At 36.7% G+C, this 20442-nt stretch overlaps 1 protein-coding gene and 1 long non-coding RNA gene across 2 annotated transcripts; one reads left to right on the top strand and one right to left on the bottom strand.

The window, feature by feature from the left end:
* Positions 1 to 2762: 2762 nt before the first annotated feature.
* On the bottom strand, positions 2763 to 8647 carry LOC121414342. Its single transcript, XR_005969836.1, has 4 exons — positions 8375 to 8647; positions 5575 to 5950; positions 4125 to 4240; positions 2763 to 2867 (listed from the first exon to the last, which is right to left on the bottom strand). It is a non-coding gene; the product is annotated as an uncharacterized LOC121414342 (long non-coding RNA).
* Positions 8648 to 16530: 7883 nt separating this feature from the next.
* Positions 16531 to 18960, top strand: LOC121412750. The gene is made up of 2 exons (XM_041605518.1): positions 16531 to 16908; positions 18774 to 18960. Exons 1-2 carry the CDS (start codon positions 16580 to 16582, stop codon positions 18877 to 18879), a joined length of 435 nt encoding a protein of 144 aa, XP_041461452.1. The 5' UTR covers positions 16531 to 16579; the 3' UTR covers positions 18880 to 18960.
* The last annotated feature ends 1482 nt before the right edge of the window (positions 18961 to 20442 follow it).

Genomic DNA, 20442 nt, shown 5'->3' on the forward strand with positions numbered 1-20442 from the left:
TAAAAGATAAGAACAAAATGAAGATAAGTGGTATTCTGAAAACGTTCTTATCTTTTTTCTTTCTTATCTTTCACGATATTTAAGATAATATTTAAGATAGCTAGAGGGTTATCACATCTCACGATGTCCGCGTTCTTTCTTGCTAAAAATGGATAGCCACTGGTAGTAACAAGTATTCCTCCCACCCTTTCTTTCATTCACCCTTTATTTTGCCTGTCACTTTTTTCTATCCTTTTTTCTTTCTTTCTTTATTTCATTTATTTATTTTCGCTTTTTCTTCCTTTCTTTCTATTTGTCTTTTTTCCTTTCTTTCATTCTTCATTTTTTTATTCTTTTGAATCTTTTAACTTCTTCCTTAGTTTTCTTTTGCGTTATTTTATCTATTCTTTCTTTTTCTTTTCTTTTTTATTGAATATATTTCCGTTAAAACAAATAACAATACATATAAAATGATACATGTGAATTGATAAATGAAAAACGGGAGGATGGGCCTACACAGCAGCATCAATCCCATGATTGGGAGGGGTCCTTCCTTTTTTTATTTTCCCTTTACGATTTTTTTCCTTTTTTTTCTCTACTAAGTTTTTATTTTCTTTCCCCTCTTTCCCTTTCTTTCTGTTTTTCTTTTCCTTTCATCCTTCACTTCATGTATTTTTTAAATCTTTTTATTTCTTCATTCTATCTTTCATTAATTCTTTCCTCTTTATATTTGTTGTTTTTTATTTATTCATTTTAAGTGTTCCTTTCTTCTTTCTTTCCTCCTTCCCTTAATTTTCAATTTTTTTCCCTTCATTATTTTTTTCTGTTTTCTTTCTCCTATAATTTCTTTCATTTTATTTTTGGGGTTCTTTTTTTTTGCACTCGTTCATTTGCTCTTTCTTTCATTCTTTTTATTTCTGCTTTATGACACTAAATGTGTGCCCTCTTTCTGACTACTTTCTTCTTTATTCTAATTTATTTTTTTTGCTCATTCTCATTTCGTTCGTTCTTTATCTACTCTTTCTTCTATTAATTTCTAAAAATCGTTTTCTTTATTTTTTCCATTAATCTTTCTTCGTTTCTTTTCATTCATTCTTCATTTTCCTGCCTTTTTATTTTCCCCTTCTGTTTCTTTCCTTCTTTGAATTTACCTTTCTTTGTATCTGTATTTAGTTTTCAATTTTGCTTTAATTTTCCTTTCATCTTTTATCTTCTCTCTCTTTATCTCTTTCTTTATTTCTTTGTTTCATTTTCCCCTTTTCTCTCTTCCTTCACTTTTTACATATTTTTGTTCCTTTTTTTAAAGTTGGCTTTCGTTCGTTTTTTTTCTAACTTTTTTTTGTTCTTTATTCCTTCATTTTATCCTTTTTAATCTTTTTAATTTGTCCTTTTTCGTTTTTTTCCTTTAAGTTTCTTTCCTTTTCCTTCTTTATTTTTCCTTCAATTTTTTAATTCCTCTTTTTATCATTGATTATCATTTTATTCATTCCTCCTTTTTTATTTCTTTTGATTTTTTTTTATTTTCTTTTAAGTTCTTTTTGCTTGCTTTCTTTCGTTTACCTTTTCTTTCTTTCATTGTATTTTGCTTTGATCCTTTTATTTTTTTAATTTCTGCTACCTACTTACTTTCTTTCTTCCTGTTTTATTCTTATTCGTAACTGCTTTCTTTACCCTTTTTTCTTTACTTTCTTTCTTTATTTTGTGCACGTGTCTCGAAATAATAATCAGTCATTGCGTATAAAATGCCTATTTCGCGCAATGCGCCAGAAACAGTGTACGCGCAGCGCCCATGATATTCTCTTCACAAATAAGGAACGCTTCTATTGGTTAAACTGTCAATATAAAGCGCATTTTGATTGGTAATATCTTAAAAATGGGCGTGTTGAAGATAAGAAGGAGGCAGTCCTTACAGAGATAAGAACGCGTTAAGAAGATTTTCAGAATACCGATTTGCAATGATTTTAGCGTCTTCTTATCTCATTGAGATAAGAACAAAGATAAGAACAAAGATAAGAACGTTTTCAGAATACCACTCCTGGGGCCCGTTTCATAAAACATTTGCCGCAGCGGCAACTCCCATTTTCAGCGGCAAATCTGTGTTTCTGCGGCAAATCTCAAAACAGCGGCAAGTTTCCGTTTCATAAAACTTTGCCGCAGATACTTTCAGCGGCAAATGACAATTTCTGCGGCAATATTTGACGCAGCTACTTGAGCTGCGTCAAATATTTGCCGCAGATACTTTCACCGGCAAATGACAATTTCTGCGGAAATATTTGACGCAGCTATTTGAGTTGCGTCAAATATTGCAGCAGAAACAGCTTTTTTATCAAAATATCAACAATTTTGAGGGCCTAACAGCCATATTGCTAAATTTTTTGATGATTTTGATTTGATAAATTGCTTTTGTCATTCTAAATAGAAAATACAGGTATTTTTACTAATTGACAAATAAAAAGTAGATATTTATTGAATCATCATTCATTCCTATTAAAGTCACATTTATTTCAATAAATAGATACATATAGGAACATCCATTGTGTTCCTGCAAAATTTACACTTTCAAAAAACCTTTTCTTTATACTGTAAAAGAATGAATAAATGATGTCTCATTTTGTAAAAGATTGGCTTTTGAGTTTCAATTAGATTCATTTCATAAGTGCTGTTTTTGCTGATGTGTTTGTTGAAACTCGAGTAGAAGATGTGGTTGCTGTTAACGCTCCCGGAGGGGTTGTTGGACATCTTGATGTTGTTGAGATTGCCAGTGTGGTTTTTGCATCTCCTGCAGAAATTGTGGGAAGCTGCTGTAGTTGTTGGTCAATGTAGTCGTTACATCTCCCGTGTGTTTGCTGCTGTTTTTGCTCCTGCTACTGATCATGTGATTGAAGTACCTGAAATAGTAATTAATTTATAATGCATATAAGCAAGATACTAAAGTTATTTCTAATTTCACTTTCATTGTTAACCCTTAACTCCGGGGGGGGGGGGGGGGGGCCACTTACATTGACGAGTGGATAAAATGCGCGACCAAAAAAACACGTAAAAAGGATGTCTTTTTCACGATAGGGCACGTTACGTACGTAACGTGATAAGGGTGTTAAAAACACCAAAATAATGAAAAAAGGTATCTATTTAGCGAGAAAAATTACGTGTTTAGGGTCGAATTTGCGGGGATGATAACGCAAAATTAAAATGTTTTATAACTGATGTCCTTTTTGCCCCAACACTACGTATTTAGGGTCCGATTTGCGCGAGGTGTAGAAGGTGGGTCGTACTAAACCAATTATGGTAAAGCTGACGACCAAAGGACCCGTAACAATATAACATTCCTTTACTTGTTTAGGGGTTCATTTCAGTGAATATTTGCCAAGAGTATCGTTTTGTTTCCAATTATTGTTAAGGGTAGGGTTTCACATGCCAATACTTGTTAAGGGGTGCATGCATTTTCAGAATGTGGAAATTACCTGTTTAGGGTGCTTTTCGAGACCCCATGGTCGCGCATGGTATCCACTCGTGAATGGAAGTGCCCCCCCCCCCCCCCCGGGCCTTAATAGACACCTTTTGATACTTTGCAAGATTTATCCAAATGGACAAGATCCTCAGGCACCCCCAGGATGACCTACCAGAATAGCCTCACCTAGTAAGGTGTATTAACAGGATTTTGTACTCATTACATGCAGTTGATTTTGTATGAACTCAATTCTTCAAATGAATGTAAAGGGTCTAACAAATTGTGAGCTACTTTGGGTAATCTTTCTGAGTCCTTTTACACCTTTACTGAAAAATTAATACCGGTAATTAAAAACATGATGAAGTGAGTTTGACAGTAATTTGACCTGTTACATCTTAGGTGGTAGTGGTGTGGGTCAATCATTATAGAAATGCAGAATATTCATGTACATGCAGGTTGTGTACATGTACCAATTTGGCAAGAGAAAGCAAGTCACATTATCTACCAATGATTGATATTGGTTTGTTACTTTTGCAGCTCAAAAAAAATTCATCAACACCTCAAATTTAGAGTTTAATTCTAAAATTTGGATTCTTGACGAAGAGCAAATCAAGAAGACAAAAATCATTCAAATTGTTATCATGTGACTTACTTCCTATGCCAAAATGAATCAGAATTATAAATAAGTTTAACTTACTGTTAAATCACATTTCTAGGCTCTTTATCTGGCTCTCCAAACCCTTCAGTCATTGATTTTGGCATGGCTTTCTGATACCATCTTGTGTCTTTCTGGAACTATGGACAAAGCCTCACCTGAAGGAATAAATTAAACTGAAATTTTCAAACAATGTTTGGCACTATAATTTATTTTCTCACATGGATACATTGCATGTATATCAAAGAAAATAAAAGGAAACTTCATGTGACTACTAGGTTTTTGTCAGGGGTGGGGGTAAAGGGGTCAAGATGGTTTAATATGATGAACAAAACTGCAACAGTAAATAATATATAGGGAATCTCTGGTTGAGAAACGTCACTTCATGCAATTGTTCCCATAATTTATCTTGCACACACATATACACATAGTGAGGATTGGTGATGGAGAGAGAGAGCGAGCATTGTCATTGTACATGCAAAAAGTATTAAATCCATCACTGGCATATAGATGGGGGGCCAAGAAAAAAAAGAAAAGAAAGAAAGAGAACAGGAAAGGGTGAAATAGAGAAGTATTTACTGAACATTATTACGTCAAAATCTTTCCAAATATTTTATTTCTGTATCAAAAAGTTCAAAAATTTTGCTCACTCCCTTCGCCCTCTCGCATCTTTGGAGAACTTTTGTTCCATCCGCCATATTTAGCCCTCTCAAAATATTTGGCTCATAACGCCACTCCATTGTAAGAATTTTGTTTGCTTATCTAACCCTAATAAGACTGCCAGGGTATTTTGGAGGCAGGAAAGATGGGTGGAAGGGGGGTGGGGGCCCTCAAGATTGACAGTTAATTGCGCAATTGTGAAGGAATGCAAAATGCCAGCCACAGATGAAAAAATTGTATATTTGATCATTCTAAAATTATTTAAAATTATTTTCAATTAATATAATTTACGAAATCATCCATGAAATTAGAATTTGGCTGGAAATTTATAAACAAACCCCTTGAAGTTTTTTTTGTTTAGAAACATAAAAATCGATTTTTTTTTTTTTCCTTTCTGAAGTATTTCTTTTTTTTTTTTTTTACTTTTTTTTATATTGTTGACAAAATTTTCTTATCATAATAATCACCATGAAATTAATTGATTTTAATCAGTAAAAATAATTATTAACCGGTATGATGCAATTATGAATTTTGGCTAGAAACCGAATTTCCATTGGATTTGTTCAGGAAATCGCATTTTAAAGCAATTCTGACATGTGCTTACACAACGTTGCGTAATTTCAGGACCGGGTACCCATGTGTCAAAAATTTTGTCTGAAAACTCCTGAATCTTTAAAAAAAGGCATATAATCACGCGGCACCATCTTTCACGTTGTTGATTAATCGTAAAAATTTTTGGGCCCCCACCACCTTTATAGGGTTAAATCAGATTGCAAATCATGATGGGTTTTACTGATATTCATTCTGCAACCCATATTTCAAAGCCTATTACCTGTGGTAGTTTGTTAGTCTCTGCATTTCTACAACTGTGGCCAAATATTCTGCTAGAAGTTCTTTAGATGGGCCCTTGGCAATTTTCTTATTGTAGGAGACCGGCAAGCCCTGGCTTTGAAGTTCCTGGTCTATCCTTCTCCAGCTGCAATATCTGGTCAGTTGAGGACTTGGGGGCTTTGTGTCAGGAGTGGTCTTGGTAGTGGCGGTGGCAATGGTGATGGCAGTGGCAGAAGCAGACTGGTGGTGGTGGCATTAGCAGCACTGATGGTGGTGGCAGCAGTAGTGGTGGTGACTGCAATTGCAGCATTGTTGATGGTGGTATATGCCTTATCACAACCAACATTAGCTCCTGCTGCCACGCTGCTGGTCTCCATCTATTATGTTTTAAGTAGAATAAACATTTGATTATTAACACATCAACTTCAGAACACTAGCATATTGATAATAAAACTTGTAGATATAGCAGTCAAAGCATAAAATGAACTTCCACAGAAGAGTACTTGCACCTTCCTCTAATAGAATTTCAGACCACCTTGAGGATGTTATGCTCAAAGCAAGGTTCTTATTTGACAACATTGGTCAGAGGAACATGGATTTAAATGTCAGAATACAAGAACTGGTATCATTGGTTGATCAATCATACTGTATAATACCCCATTTAGATATATGTTGACCAATTATTTCTTGTTGAAACACATGTCTTTGTTATCAATCTTGTAGGGTATAGAGTGCATGCTGATGCTATAGTTATCAGTGTTGTATACCGAGGCTGGCCTCGGGACCAGAATTTGCATCCTCGAAGCCTGATGTCTCGGCCTCGGTCGCTCTGTCTTGATATTTCAGCTATGAGGCTTGACAAATGCGGTCATTTCCAGCAGATAAATTGTGTCCATCATCAACGTAATGTGCAATTTCTAATGCACACATTATTAGATCTAGATTCCCCCCCCTCTATAGATTATATATACGGTAATATATTTTGCCTGTTTTTTTTTTATTTATTCTATTTTCAATATTTTTATTTCATTTATTCATTTATTTTTTTCTTGAGGGGGGGTCAATGGTCAATAGAATTCAACAAAAAACATGCAAATAATGCTCTAAATAGCCCTTTATTCCCTTCATTTTTGTTAATTTGAGCCCGCTAAATGTGCATCCGCTGGATCGAGCTAGTGCTTATCTTGTTGCCCCAGTCGAATTCTACAAGTTCGGATAGGTGGTTACCCTGGCTAGACCGTCGGGATATCCCTGGGGGCCCCTTGAAAAAATACTTTTTTTAAATTAAACAGTGCTCTTAATAGCCCTTTATTCCCTTTAAATTTTATTGAGCCTCCTAAATGTGCATGCGCCGGGTCAAGCTAGTGCTTATCTTGTTGCCCCAGTCGAGTTCTACAAGTTAAGATAGGTGGTTACCCTGGCTAGGCGGTTGGGTATCCCTTGGGGCCCCTTGAAAAATAATACTTTTTTTAATTAAAAAGTGCTCTAAATAGCCCTTTATTCCCTTTAAATTTTGTTATTTGAGCCCCCTAAATGTGCATGAGCCGGGTCAAGCTAGTGCTTATCTTGTTGCCCCAGTCGAGTTCTACAAGTTAAGATAGGTGGTTACCCTGGCTAGGCCGTTGGGATATCCCTTGGGGCCCCTTGAAAAAAATACTTTTTTTTAATTAAACAGTGCTCTTAATAGCCCTTTATTCCCTTTAAATTTTATTTGAGCCTCCTAAATGTGCATGCGCCGGGTCAAGCTAGTGTTTATCTTGTTGCCCCAGTCGAGTTCTACAAGTTAAGATAGGTGGTTACCCTGGCTAGGCCGTTGGGGTATCCCTTGGGGCCCCTTGAAAAAAATACTTATTTTAAATTAAAAAAAATGCTCTATATAGCCCTTTATTCCCTTTAATTTTGTTAATTTGAGCCCCCTTTAATGTGCATGCGCCAGGTCAAGTTAGGGCTTTTCTTGTTGCCCGAGTCAAGTTCTACAAGTTAGGACATGTGATTACCCCGGCTAGGCCGTCGGAATACCCTTCAGGCCTCTCAACAAAAAAAAATTCATACCCTTTTTTTCACTGACTTTTGTCCCCCGAAAGTCCTCGTATTAGGGCAAGCCAGTGATTTTATGGTTGCCCGAGACGTGCTGCACCTTTTAAACCCCCAAGCTAGCTTTCAAAAAAAAATAATTTTGCCTTTTTTGATCACTGTCTGGCCACCAAACTTTTTTATACTCGCAAGCCCCCCCCCCCTCCTGAAAACTATAAGAAAAACAATCCCTCACAGTTACAGAGTAAATGTTTGTGTTAGTTACCCCCCCCAAAAAAAAAAAAAAAAAAAAAAAAAAAACATGCCCAAGCCGAGGCCAAACTTGAGCGTGAACACCAATCGAAACCCATTCATGATTCTCGAGACTTGACTGTATTTTTGTCGCCCACAACAACCCAAGCCACAAAAAATAAAGGCTCACTCTCACACAGCTTTTCACATATCGCACTGAATTAGGTAATTAAAGACTAAAGTCAGAAAGAAAGACAGATGCAACTCTCAGAGTCAAGACAGTACAGTCGCAACGCCGCTCATTCGAGCTCCACCCCACACACACCAACACTACTACGCGGAAGCTCCGGGATAGCGATCACTCGGCATCTCGATGATGCCTCCACGATATCCCCGGGCAAAATGCATGTTTACCTCGTAGAAAACGGTGGAAATATGATATGTATTATCAATGTCATTCTTTCGGAAGTGATTTATTCATTACTTTATCAAATGATGTAATAATTGAATAAACACGATAATTAGAAAGTACTTACATCTCCGATTCAAATTTTCCGTAAATTCTGTCACCATCAAAATTTTATTGCAGACGACGTGTGTGAAGAAAAAAACCGGCTGTTAGCTGCATATCAGGCTCGTTCACGAACTATTTTTCATTTAATTATTTTTATTTACGATAACAATTTGTCATTGCTTTTATGAAACGGATATTTGCAACTATGACAAGTTGCCATTGCAATAACAAGATTTGCCATAGATATGGGAGATGTTACAGTTGCAAGTCAAAAGTTTTATGAAACGGGCCCCAGGTGATCTGTTCCATATCCGTACTGTCCTAGGGAATATTGCATATTTGTATGTGTCTATTGTAGCTTTGGGTATGGCATATTTAGCTATATGGTCGTGCCTAGCAAAGTAGGTTGCTGGAGAAATGACCTGTGGCAAAGGCAGTTGATGGTGCATCCGGTGAAAAAGGGAGCATTGTGCTAAAAGCCGACGAGTGTGGAGGCTGTTCCATCCAAGGGTGGAGACCAAGGCTGAGGAGGATGTTGTTCTCGTGAAGTCACAGTGAACGAATCGGGCCGCAGATCTTTGTACTTGTTCCAGTGATTTAACAGCTGTTACAGTGTGCGGATTCCATGCCTCAGAAGCGTACTCCAGCTGAGGACGGACTAACGCAGTATATGCCTTGGCCTTAACCTTTTTGGAACACGGTGATAGAGTTCTGCGGATGAGGCCCAGTGTACGACTGGCCTTTCTCCTGATGTCCTGACAGTGAAGATTCCAACGCAGATCTGTAGTCACTGTCACTCCCAGGTATTTGTAGTTGTTGGCTCTAGGTATCGCATCGGAGTCAAGATAATAATCATAGGTGCGAGGAGAGCGTTTACGTGTGATGGAAAGTACAGCACATTTCTTGACATTAAATTTCATTTGCCATGTAGCAGACCAGGATGACAGCTGTAGTAGATCTTGCTGCAGGATGTGAAAGTCTTCATCAGTCACGATCTCTCTGTAGACGACACAGTCATCAGCAAACAGCCGAAGAGAGGATTTGATGTTATCTTGGATGTCGTTAATGAACAGAAGGAAGAGAGTCGGACCGATGACCGAGCCTTGGCGGACACCAGAGGAGACATCCCTCCATGAAGACCTTTGCCGTTAACAACTACAGACTGCTTCCTGTCTGAAAGAAAAGCCATTATCCAGTTGAAAGTGTCACCTTTGATGCCGTAATGCTGGAGCTTGATGCCAAGACGTTCATGGGGCACTCTATCAAAGGCCTTTTGGAAGTCTAAGAAGATAGTATCAACTTGACTGCGTTTCTGTAAAATGAAAGACCAGTCATGAACGGCTAACGACAGTTGGGTGGTAGTTGATAGCCCCTGGCGGAAGCCATGCTGGGCATCACTAAGAATCTCATTGGATGCAAGATGTTTGGAAACATGGCTGAGGACTATGTGCTCCATTATCTTACAGGCAATACAGGTGAGGGATATTGGCCGGTAGTTTGATGGGTCACTCTTGTCGCCCGACTTGTGAATTGGTGAAACGAGAGCCTTTTTCCATTGTGATGGTATAGTACCTGTATTATAACTTTGTTGAAATAAAAAGGCAAACACAGGGGCAATCTCACAGGCTATAAGCTGAAGAAGCTTGGGTGGGATTTCATCAGGCCCGCTAGCTTTGGACGGGTTGAGTTGCTTTAACTGCTTTTCTACTCCTCTCCTGTCAATGTGTAGATGGCCAATAGATGGGTAAGGAGACTGGCCCTTTGATGGTAGACTCTGAGTATTTTCTTGAGTGAACATGGTGTGGAAAAAGATGTTCAATGCCTCAGCCTTGTCTGCAACTACGGAACACAGTTTTGAAGCTGTGCGCAGGGGAGGTATTCCAATCTGTTCAGTGCGGCAGCTTTTGATGTAAGACCAAAAGGCTTTTGGATTATCAGCCGAGGTAAGTCACTGTTTTTGTTTCTTTTAACTTGATTTTTCTCCATTTTTTGGCAATTAATGCCAAGAGGGAATATTAATTTGCATTTTGATTGCAATAATTTTCAATTTTTTTATTCATTAAAGACAAAAATTGAAGATCCCCAACGGGGGGATTTTGCATTGCAAGTCCCCTAATGGTGGCTGCACGATAGCGAGCCGTCTGTGTAGTGTACGAGGAGAAATAAAACAAACGTTAGGCTTAAAAAAAACTTCTCGAAACAGACGGCTGCCAGCTGTCTAGTCGAGCACCACATATAGATCTAGGGCTATATACATACGGTTCTTGGACAATTACCCCTGGACAAAGGGAGAGCATAAATAATTACATAGTAGGTACAAATCAGGATATAATAATGTATTTTTACCACTGGCCACTAACACCTTGGCCTTCCACATCCCAGCCAATGTTTCGGCCGTTTCTCTGCGGGGTTCCGGACTCCACCAGGCCCTCAACTCAACTCAAGTTCGGGTCCACCAAGTTGACAAACATCTTTTTGTTTGTTACAAAATCGCTTGAAGTAACAGTTTCTTCGTTCGTTTCCACCCAGTGTACTAAAACCCACATGGTTGATATCCTTATCAATTCAAGAATATTAAGACAAAGTGCAGTAAGATCAGATTCTAACAGGCGTAAATATTTGATGAAGCGATGAACTGTTACGGGCGTCGGTAAGCTTTCGCTAGTGAATTTGAAACGCACTAGCGCGAGCGCCTAGTAGTACTCGCCGAAAATAGATTTCCGATGCCGAGATTTACCGAAGAGTTCCGGATATCTAGTATAGATCTATAACTCTAACGTTAGCCTTTACTGATAGTTTATCCATTGCGATGATGATCGTAAAAGAAAATAAAAGAAATCATAAGTATAATATATAAAAAAATTGTATAGAAATGTAAATTATTTTTATCTAAAAATCGAACATTTCCGAAAGCGAGCCCCGAGCTCACGCTCGACGCACGTGCAGAGTACATGCAGAAGCGAACATAGATCGATCAAGAGAAGTGGAAACTCGTGTAAATTATTCAAATGCATACTGTACATGTGAGTTCTAAAGCTTAACAAAGGGATGCGTAACATTCCAGTAGCTTTGAAGTTCCATTATGCTTCGAGCCGCTGTTACACTGTGGGGAATTTCGGAGTCCAGGCACCAGTTATACATACAAAATATCAAATTACCGGCAAAATTTCAGTGTATGGAGATTGTATTGGGAATAGTGAATCAAAAAAATTTTCAAGTTTATTACTCCTCCCTGCTCCCCCCCCCCCTGACGAGCTTGAAGACTCTTTTTTCCTTGTTAATTTTTTTTTCGGGTACGATTGAAGAACACACTGTGGTAACACTGTGTTTGTTACCCAACTATGTGGGCAATATGTGATTAACTATGTGATCTGAAGTCTAACACTGTGTCCACATAGTTTACACATAGTCAACTATGTGAACACACTGTGGTAACACTGTGTTTGTTACCCAACTATGTGGGCAATTATGTGATTAACTATGTGATCTGAAGTCTCACACTGTGACAACACTGTGACCACATAGTTTATACATAGTCAACTATGTGAACACACTGTGGTAACATTGTGTTTGTTACCCAACTATGTGGGCAATTATGTGATTAACTATGTGATCTGAAGTCTCACACTGTGACCACATATCAACTATGTGAACACACTGTCGTAACACTGTGTTTGTTCCATAAGGGTTGTAATTGTTGGGTTTTTTTAATAGCAAAGGGGTGACAGAGAGATGGGAGTGGGGTGGGATGAATTGGGCTCATTTGCAAAGATACATTTCATTGAAGAGCCAGTGAATACTTTGAAAATTCAAATGTACATGTATGTGTGTGTGTGCGTGAAAATGGGGGCACATTAAATTTGCAAAGAAAAGTTTCTTAGAAGTGGCAATGATTCCTTTGAAAATATTTCTGAAGAAATATATCAGTGAGTGTACATGTGTCTATTTTGGGGTTTGATGTACGTTTGTGTGTGTGTGTGTGGGTTTGGGAAGGGGTGTGTGTGTGTGATGTTGGTGGAATTACTGTTCTCTGTCATGTAAGTGTTTCTGTATTTCAATTTGTCAATTTTCCATTGGTTTCTACATGATTTTTCATTTTTTGACAAAAGCGGGCGCTGTGCAACTGGATGATTAATACTAATTAAGAATACTAATTAGTGTGCAACTTTTGGACTTGCCAAGTGGTGAATTCTTGTTTAATGATTTGTTATCTCCCATCAGACAAAAATTTGCTTAGTTACCAGATGTGGGTCACGAAAATGGTTAACTAGAATTATTTCCACTGCTTGGCTGGCCCATGGTCTACATCAACTACAAATGTGATATTTAGGTGGTTTTTACAGGTAAAAAAAAAATAGAAACCATACAAGTTCTTATTTTTGTTCATGCTCCTCATTCTATTGACGATGAAGTTGTCTAATGAGGCTATGATTAACTGTAGAGTGCGTCCAACAAAAAAAAAACCAAACCGAGATTTAGCGACGATCTATCATGCCTTAATCATAAATACAATAGACAAATGACCTATCAATGTAAAGCTTAGAATATCCTCTTTCTTCTGATATTACTTAGATTATTCCTTATTCATGCATGAGTGAGCCAAAAATTGAAGAAAGGATGCCAAAAACTCATTTGACGAGGGGTATCTAAATTTCAAATAGAAAATCACATGCCCAAAAAGTTCATTATCTACTTTTTATTTGATACCTTTCTCACAAGAAATGATCAAGAATTAAAGAAGTTATGGTCCATCGAAACAATGCTTGTATTTCCATAGTTTCAAGCCTTCAAGCATTATTTCAAATGACCAGACCTTTGTTATTTCTTGACTATTTTCTAAAATCGAGGTATCAAATTAAAGAGCTGATATTGAATTTTTTTTGAAATGTGGTTTTCATTTTGAAACCCAGATACAGCCAGCCAAATGACTTTTTGGTATCCCCTCTTCAATTTTTTTTTGCTCACTTATTCATGAATGATAAAAAAAATAAGTAATTTCAGATGAAAGATGAGCTTTACAATTGTAGGCCATTTTTCTATTGTATTAGTCATTAAGTTATGATAAATCATCTATAAATCTCGGGTTCGGTTTTTGTGGGACGCACTGTATAAAGCGAAATTGTTCATATCTATACTGAATTTTTAATATATCAATTGTCAATTAGTAGTTAATCGTAGCCATGAACCAATTTTATAAGTGTTTCGGCCATTGTTCACATTTTCGTTAAAGAATCTAGAACAAATGAGTAAGGCATTAGTGCCCCTTTATTTGATTCTTGAGCTCTACCAAATGATACATAATGAACTGATGATTAAGTAAGTTGATCTGTCAGAAAGCAGAGTTCGCACTGCACACAATAGTGCTAATTACGGCGTGCATGCGATGCGCAATACAATGCAAAACGACGTAACAATGATTGTAATTCCGAATGTGCGCAGTCATGCACGAAGCAGGCGAGGGTAGGAAACAATGCAAGCACAAAGCAGTCAATAGAAGGCGTGCGAGCACGAGTGTGGCATGTTATAGTAGGATACGTAGCGTGCACGAAGCACTCAATGAGTTAAGCATAATGCAATCAGATGTATGTGTTTTTTCCTATTAATTTTCGAATCGTATTGTGTTTTGATGAGGGCTTTTAAATGCAATAGATAACTTACAATTTCGGAGGTTTGGACAGCATTTTATCAAAGCTAAATTTCTTTTGAAAACATATCGAGTATTAAAACTGATTGACCCTTTAACCTCGTCTGCATTACTAGTGAAGTCATGATAAATATGTATCACATTACGCAAAGTTGTTATCTAAATTTACATTCGGATATATAACACTTACACTTCGTAATGCAGATTAAGATTTAACACTTAGCAGATTAAATAAAGGTGTGTTATGCGGGATATTTTAGCAGGATAAATTTTCCCAAAATGTGGTGCGTGACATTTTCGTTCTGGTCCTTCTCTATATAAATCAATTTCTCGTTTTCTTACCTCTGTATTGGGATCTGTGAATTAGATTTGTTTATTTTTTTTATTCTAATTTTGATTTCAGCTGTTATGATTAAACTACAATCTTGATACACTAGGGGGCATATCAGGCTCAAAAAGAGATGTAGATGTATTCGTCGGCATAGCAATAAAAGAACATCGGATTACAGATGAAAATCACAACATGATTGCTCCGTTATTACAAAGGCAAACAAATTTATTCGCTGCTTTCAATCTATCGCTGTTTTTTTTCCTCTCTTTCCACGCTCGGCCCCCTCAAATATTTAGTTCTTTCAATCAAAGATTGTGATTGCACTGATGAATGTACTAGGGTGTGGAAGAGAAATGCGTTATGTTTTCTAGCCATACCGAGCCCGCATACCATTTTGCTGCACTTCGAAGGGTTACATTGAATGAAAATAAAAATCAAACGAGCTTTAGTTTGTTTAAAAAACCGGAATTCAAATGAGATTTTGCTCAAATTCATAAAATAGTTATGTACACATTTTAATTATCAAGCAGATGAGGAAACCGAAGAAGTCACCCACTTACAATTGTATTTTGATATATTTCTCATCATGTAAAACAAATTTGAATTTGTTTAACAAATTTTCGGCATTACTCCTATTTGTTTAAGATCAGTATGCTCGATCTGTAATGAAAATCATAAGATCAGTATGCTCGATCTGTATGAAAATCATAAATCATAAGTCAGAAAAAATTGGAACCAGTGGGATTTGAACCTGCCATCTACTGCTTTCCGGGCAGCGACTCAACCACCAGGCTGTTCTGGTTCACGGCTAAGCCACGATGAAGTGGAAGTCAAATACCCTCGATCCTCTTCTTTCTGACTCATTACTATTCAAAGGCCGTCCGCCGTGGACAATAGATAGTAAATTAAGAGGCTTTTATATAGGAGGAAATTATAATTTGTTTAACAAATTTTCGGCATTACTCCTATTTGTTTAAGATCAGTATGCTCGATCTGTAATGAAAATCATAAGATCAGTGTGCTCGATCTGTATTTCATTACAGATCGAGCATACTGATCTTAGACAAATAGGAGTAATGCGGAAAAAAAATTGTTAAACAAATTATAATTTCCTCCTATATAAAAGCCTCTTAATTTACTAAAACAAATTTGATTTGTCTCTAATCAAGTACACGGCAAAAACTGCGGTGTTAACCGGTGTACTTAGAGGACCACACCAGTTATTTTACACCGGTGTCAAATTGGTGGTGTTAGTTTTACACATATAGGTGTTTTTATAACACCTTTTGTTAAATTTACACTCTTTGGTGTTATGCTTAATCTCTAGGGTGTAATTTTAACACCTCAGGGTGTGGTCCTCTATTAACACCAATTGGTGTCAGTTTTAACACCGCAGTTTTTACAGTGTAAATTGTCACTATTGTAACGTCATTGTGTTTTGATGTAGAGTCTCTGTACTGTAAAAATAAAAATATTGTTGAATTAAAACGAGAAAATACAAAATGGATAGTAAATTACAAGTATCGACTATCTCGTTTGCATATCGGTATGCTACGCATAGTGTGTTTGTGAAAACAAAAAAAAATCTATGCCATAAGCTTCTCATTTTAAATCAAATTTTGATGAAATCATCAGTGCTATGCTATTTCTTTTATTTGTCTCGCTTTATTTTCTGTGCTATTATAGGTTCGCTGTTCTTATTCATGAAATAATTTGCAAGACATGTTAGTTCATAAGTGAATTTAGCCTTTAAATTCGAAAGCATATTCTGAATATGGGGTGCAGGAAAAGTTACTAGGAATCTTAATGGTTTTTTAAATTATAATTAAAAAGGCAATAATACAATCGTAGTAAAGAAAACACTTCATTAATGACTTGTTAAGGATGATTTTTCATCTTAAGTGTTTTGAATAATTTCTCTCTCTCTCTCTCTCTCTCTCTCTCCATTCTCTCCTCCATTGTGTAAATTATATTGTTCATTTTACATGACTTTGTGAATTAATCTGTTGTCTTAAGTATGTACATGTATGTGCACGGCATGTACACAATTTCCATTTGTTGACAATTTGTGAATAATTATACTTTCTCATACGTATGCTTATATATTGTAAGTCGATGTGGATGGTAATAAATATAATGTTTCCACTAGTATGATGTCTTGTCATCTCTTAGGTTTATTTTTTTTATTTTTTCATCTATTGTAGGATGACTGCAACACGAGCTCAACTCTGACTGATCTGACCGTTACTGATATGGCACTAAGAGAATGGCAGGATTGTGGTTCGATGTTTGACAATGTGAAGAGGATCACCATACAGGTATGGTGCACGATCAGATGTGACGTCATCCACATGATCCATCTACCATCAGCGATTGAGTTCACCATTCAAGCACGTGAGCCAAGGTATTACCGGGCTTGTCTCCACGATGATTTCACTTCACTACCCAATGCACTTTGCAAAGTCTCATCTCAGCTTGTCAAGGTCACATTCACAGATCTCGACATTGGTAACAATCAGACCGAACGCATCATTCAAGCTTTCAGATCAACATACGATCTCAAACATCTGAGGATCCTAAGGTATGATACATTTAGTACATTTTAATATTTTGTTGGTTCATGACAAGCATTTATCGGTTGATAAGTCCACCGTTTTTGTCTCACCTGAGAAGCAAAGTGAGACTATAGGCGCCGCTTTTCCGACGGCGGCGGCGGCGTCAACATCAAATCTTAACCTGAGGTTAAAGTTTTGAAATGACGTCATAACTTAAAAAGTATATGGACCTGGTTAATGAAACTTGGCCATAAGTTTAATCAAGTAATACTGAACATCCTATTAGAGTTTCATGTCACATGATCAAGGTCAAAGGTCATTTAGGGTCATTAAACTTAGACCATGCTGGAGGAATCAACATCGAAATCTTAACCCGAGGTTAAGTTTTTGAAATGTCATCATAACTTAGAAAATATATGGACCTAGTTCATGAAACTTGGACATAAGGTTAATCAAGTATCACTGAACATCCTACATGAGTTTCATGTCACATGACCAAGGTCAAAGGTCATTTAGGGTCAATGAACTTTGGCCAAATTGGGGATATCTGTTGATTTCCCCTCATAACTTTGAAAGTTTATGGATCTGATTCATGAAACTAGGACATAATAGTAATCAAGCATCACTGAAAATTTTGTGCAAGTTTCAGGTCTCATGATTAAGGTCAAAGGTCATTTAGGGTCAATAAACTTTGGCCGAATCGGGGGTATCTGTTGAATTACCATCATAACTTTGAAAGTTTATTGGTCTAGTTCATTAAAATTGGACATTAGAGTAATCAAGTATTAATGAACATCCTGTGCGCATTTCAGGTCACATGGCCAAGGTCAAAGGTCAATGAACTTTGGCCGAATTGGGTGTATCTGTTGAATTACCATCATAACTTTGAAAGTTTATGGATCTGATTCATGAAACTTGTACATAAGAGTAATCAAGTATCACTGAACATCCTGTTCGAGTTTCAGGTCACATGATCAAGGTCAAAGGTCATGTAAGGTCAATGAACTTTGGCCATGTTGGGTTTTTTTTGTTGAATAACCATCATATCTCTGTAAGTTTATTGGTCTAGTTCATAAAAAGTTGACATAAGAGTAACCATGTATCACTGAACATCTTGTGCGAGTTAGAGTAGTATTCAAAGTCAGCCCTGCCGCTATATTGAACTGCGTGATGCAGGTGAGACGGCCAGAGGCATTCCACTTGTTTTTTTCAAGGTGTGGTTCTTTATTGTGGAGAATAGGCATGATAGGTGTTTGCTGATATTATAATAAGAACCTCTTTTGGAACTCCGTGGACAATGTTAAACATGCATACATGAATATAGTACATCATGCATATACAGTGCATGCGATGATAACGAAAAATAATGCTCATGTCATGCTGCTTTTTATCATACGGAGATAAAAGCTATGATACTTTAAAAATAAAGTTAATTTTCCCCTATGGTATGTCTTTCTACAATGTGCAACCGCACTTTCTGACAATCACGTATAATCTGATATGGTTTGGATCCTACTTATTATGCTCCTACATGTACATGCATGACATGAATTACTGGAATGATTTATTGCCCTATATTTCAATTTGCTTTGATGGGCAATGGGCATGCATGGGATAATGCTTAAGAACGATTTTATATTTTATTTAGTTTTATTTGATTTCAGTTGATATTTAAATAAATTCGTGTAGTTTCAATCTTATAAATACCTCTGAAACAACCAAAATGGACATCAATTATGCTGTAAGTTCATGTAAATAGTTTCGTGTGCGCGTTTACCGGTGATTTTGCTTCGCTTTCGCCATAGTCCACCCACTAAACACCCCCCTCCCCCTATCACACAAAATACTTTATTCCTACGAATGCCTGTTTTGTCCATGTTGATACTACTAGATTCATACGATGTGGGACTGATGAGAGATTAGATCCTTCTAGTATTGATTCCGATGGTGAACACAAGATAACGGTGGAGATGGTACATGGCGAACCATTTGGGTAAGTCCTAACACCTTATTTTATCAGACATTTCTTTTTTCAAGATTTTTAATTCAGATTCCATCTCCACTCGTATTATGATTTTTTTTTCTTCGTTGTGTAAATGCTTTATCATGTGCGAAGGCATAATGTAAGAATTCTTGATTATTTTATACACTTAACAATGACAAATGGGTAGCACCTATGGTAGTAATTATGCAATGTAATTCCAATCCTTGGAATCCTTCCAATTCATAGCCCGTAGTCTTTTTTGCACACAAAAAATAGTTTTTATTGTTCTAAATAGCTGGAAATCATATCAGCAATGATAGTGTTAACGCCGCCAGTTTGAACTGTTTTAAAATAAAGCCGAAGAACAAAATCTTCGAATCATATAAAGCAAATTCCAATCGACGTGTGGTCCGTGCCCAACGTCCCCCCCCCCCCTGTTGCTTGTCAACTTCTCTTTCTCCATGTTCTCATATACATAATACGTACTCTATTCCTCTTCCTGAATCCCAACATTCTTGCATATCTCTTACTCTGTTCCTCCTGCTATTATACAGTGAATACTTCTAATGATGGGGTTGCAGCATCCAGGATATGACATCGAGTCCGAGGCTGATGAATCAGACGATCTAAACATTTAAAACTGAAGGACAGCTAACTTGAAACGAATGGTTGTTTCGGCAATCTTAGCGTTTAAAATGATTGTAACCTAAAGATGCTCTTACAGAATCAATATATTCCTAAACAAAGAAAAATTAACTATCAGCACGTAATTCGTAATACTGGTTCTAAATAAATAATGGAATTATCAGCCTGAAAATATAAAAAAATATATGTCGACATGAAGCTTAAAATACAAGCCAAAGAAAAACTATGATATGTAGGTATAATATTTGCCTCTATCTCCGACTCAGTGTTTTGTACTTACTTTGGCTACCAATTCTACAATACAATTAGGGCATGTGACATTTTTGGTATTACTTTGTTTGAAAATTTATGTTGTATCATGCTCATTCATAATACACATCTCGTGTCATGCTATATAATCCATACTACTACTTGCTCGCCTCTCTAGCTCTACATATATCTCTTTTCTGCTCCATTCCTTTCCCATCTAAATTTAGTTGTCCTTCATAATTATGTTGTGGTCTAGTAAGACAACAATATTACCTGTTTATATTCTATTTCTGTACAAATAATTTAAGTACTATATTCATATCCGCTGTTTTGTGCATTATTGATTTCATACATTATTTGAAAAGTGTATGAAATGTCTGTTGGAAGAAAAATAAGTGTTTACTTTAAAAGATTGCAGTGAATATGACTTATCGCTATGGTTAATTGTCCAAACCGGTCGTATTACTGGGAGCTTCCAACACAAAAGAATTGAGAGACGGCGTTATGGACTTAACAAAAGGATTATATCTACGCTAAATAGACAATTATTTAATCCACTTACACTCAGTCCTAAGAAATTTAGGACAACATGTACCCTCTAAAAATTATTGGGTAAAAATGTTCAATAAGGGTAATTATGTGTCCAACCAACATTGGGCATTTCTTTCGGGTAATTCCATTT

Source organism: Lytechinus variegatus, chromosome 4 (genome assembly GCF_018143015.1).
Source record: "Lytechinus variegatus isolate NC3 chromosome 4, Lvar_3.0, whole genome shotgun sequence".
In the NCBI taxonomy this organism is placed as follows: domain Eukaryota; kingdom Metazoa; phylum Echinodermata; class Echinoidea; order Temnopleuroida; family Toxopneustidae; genus Lytechinus; species Lytechinus variegatus.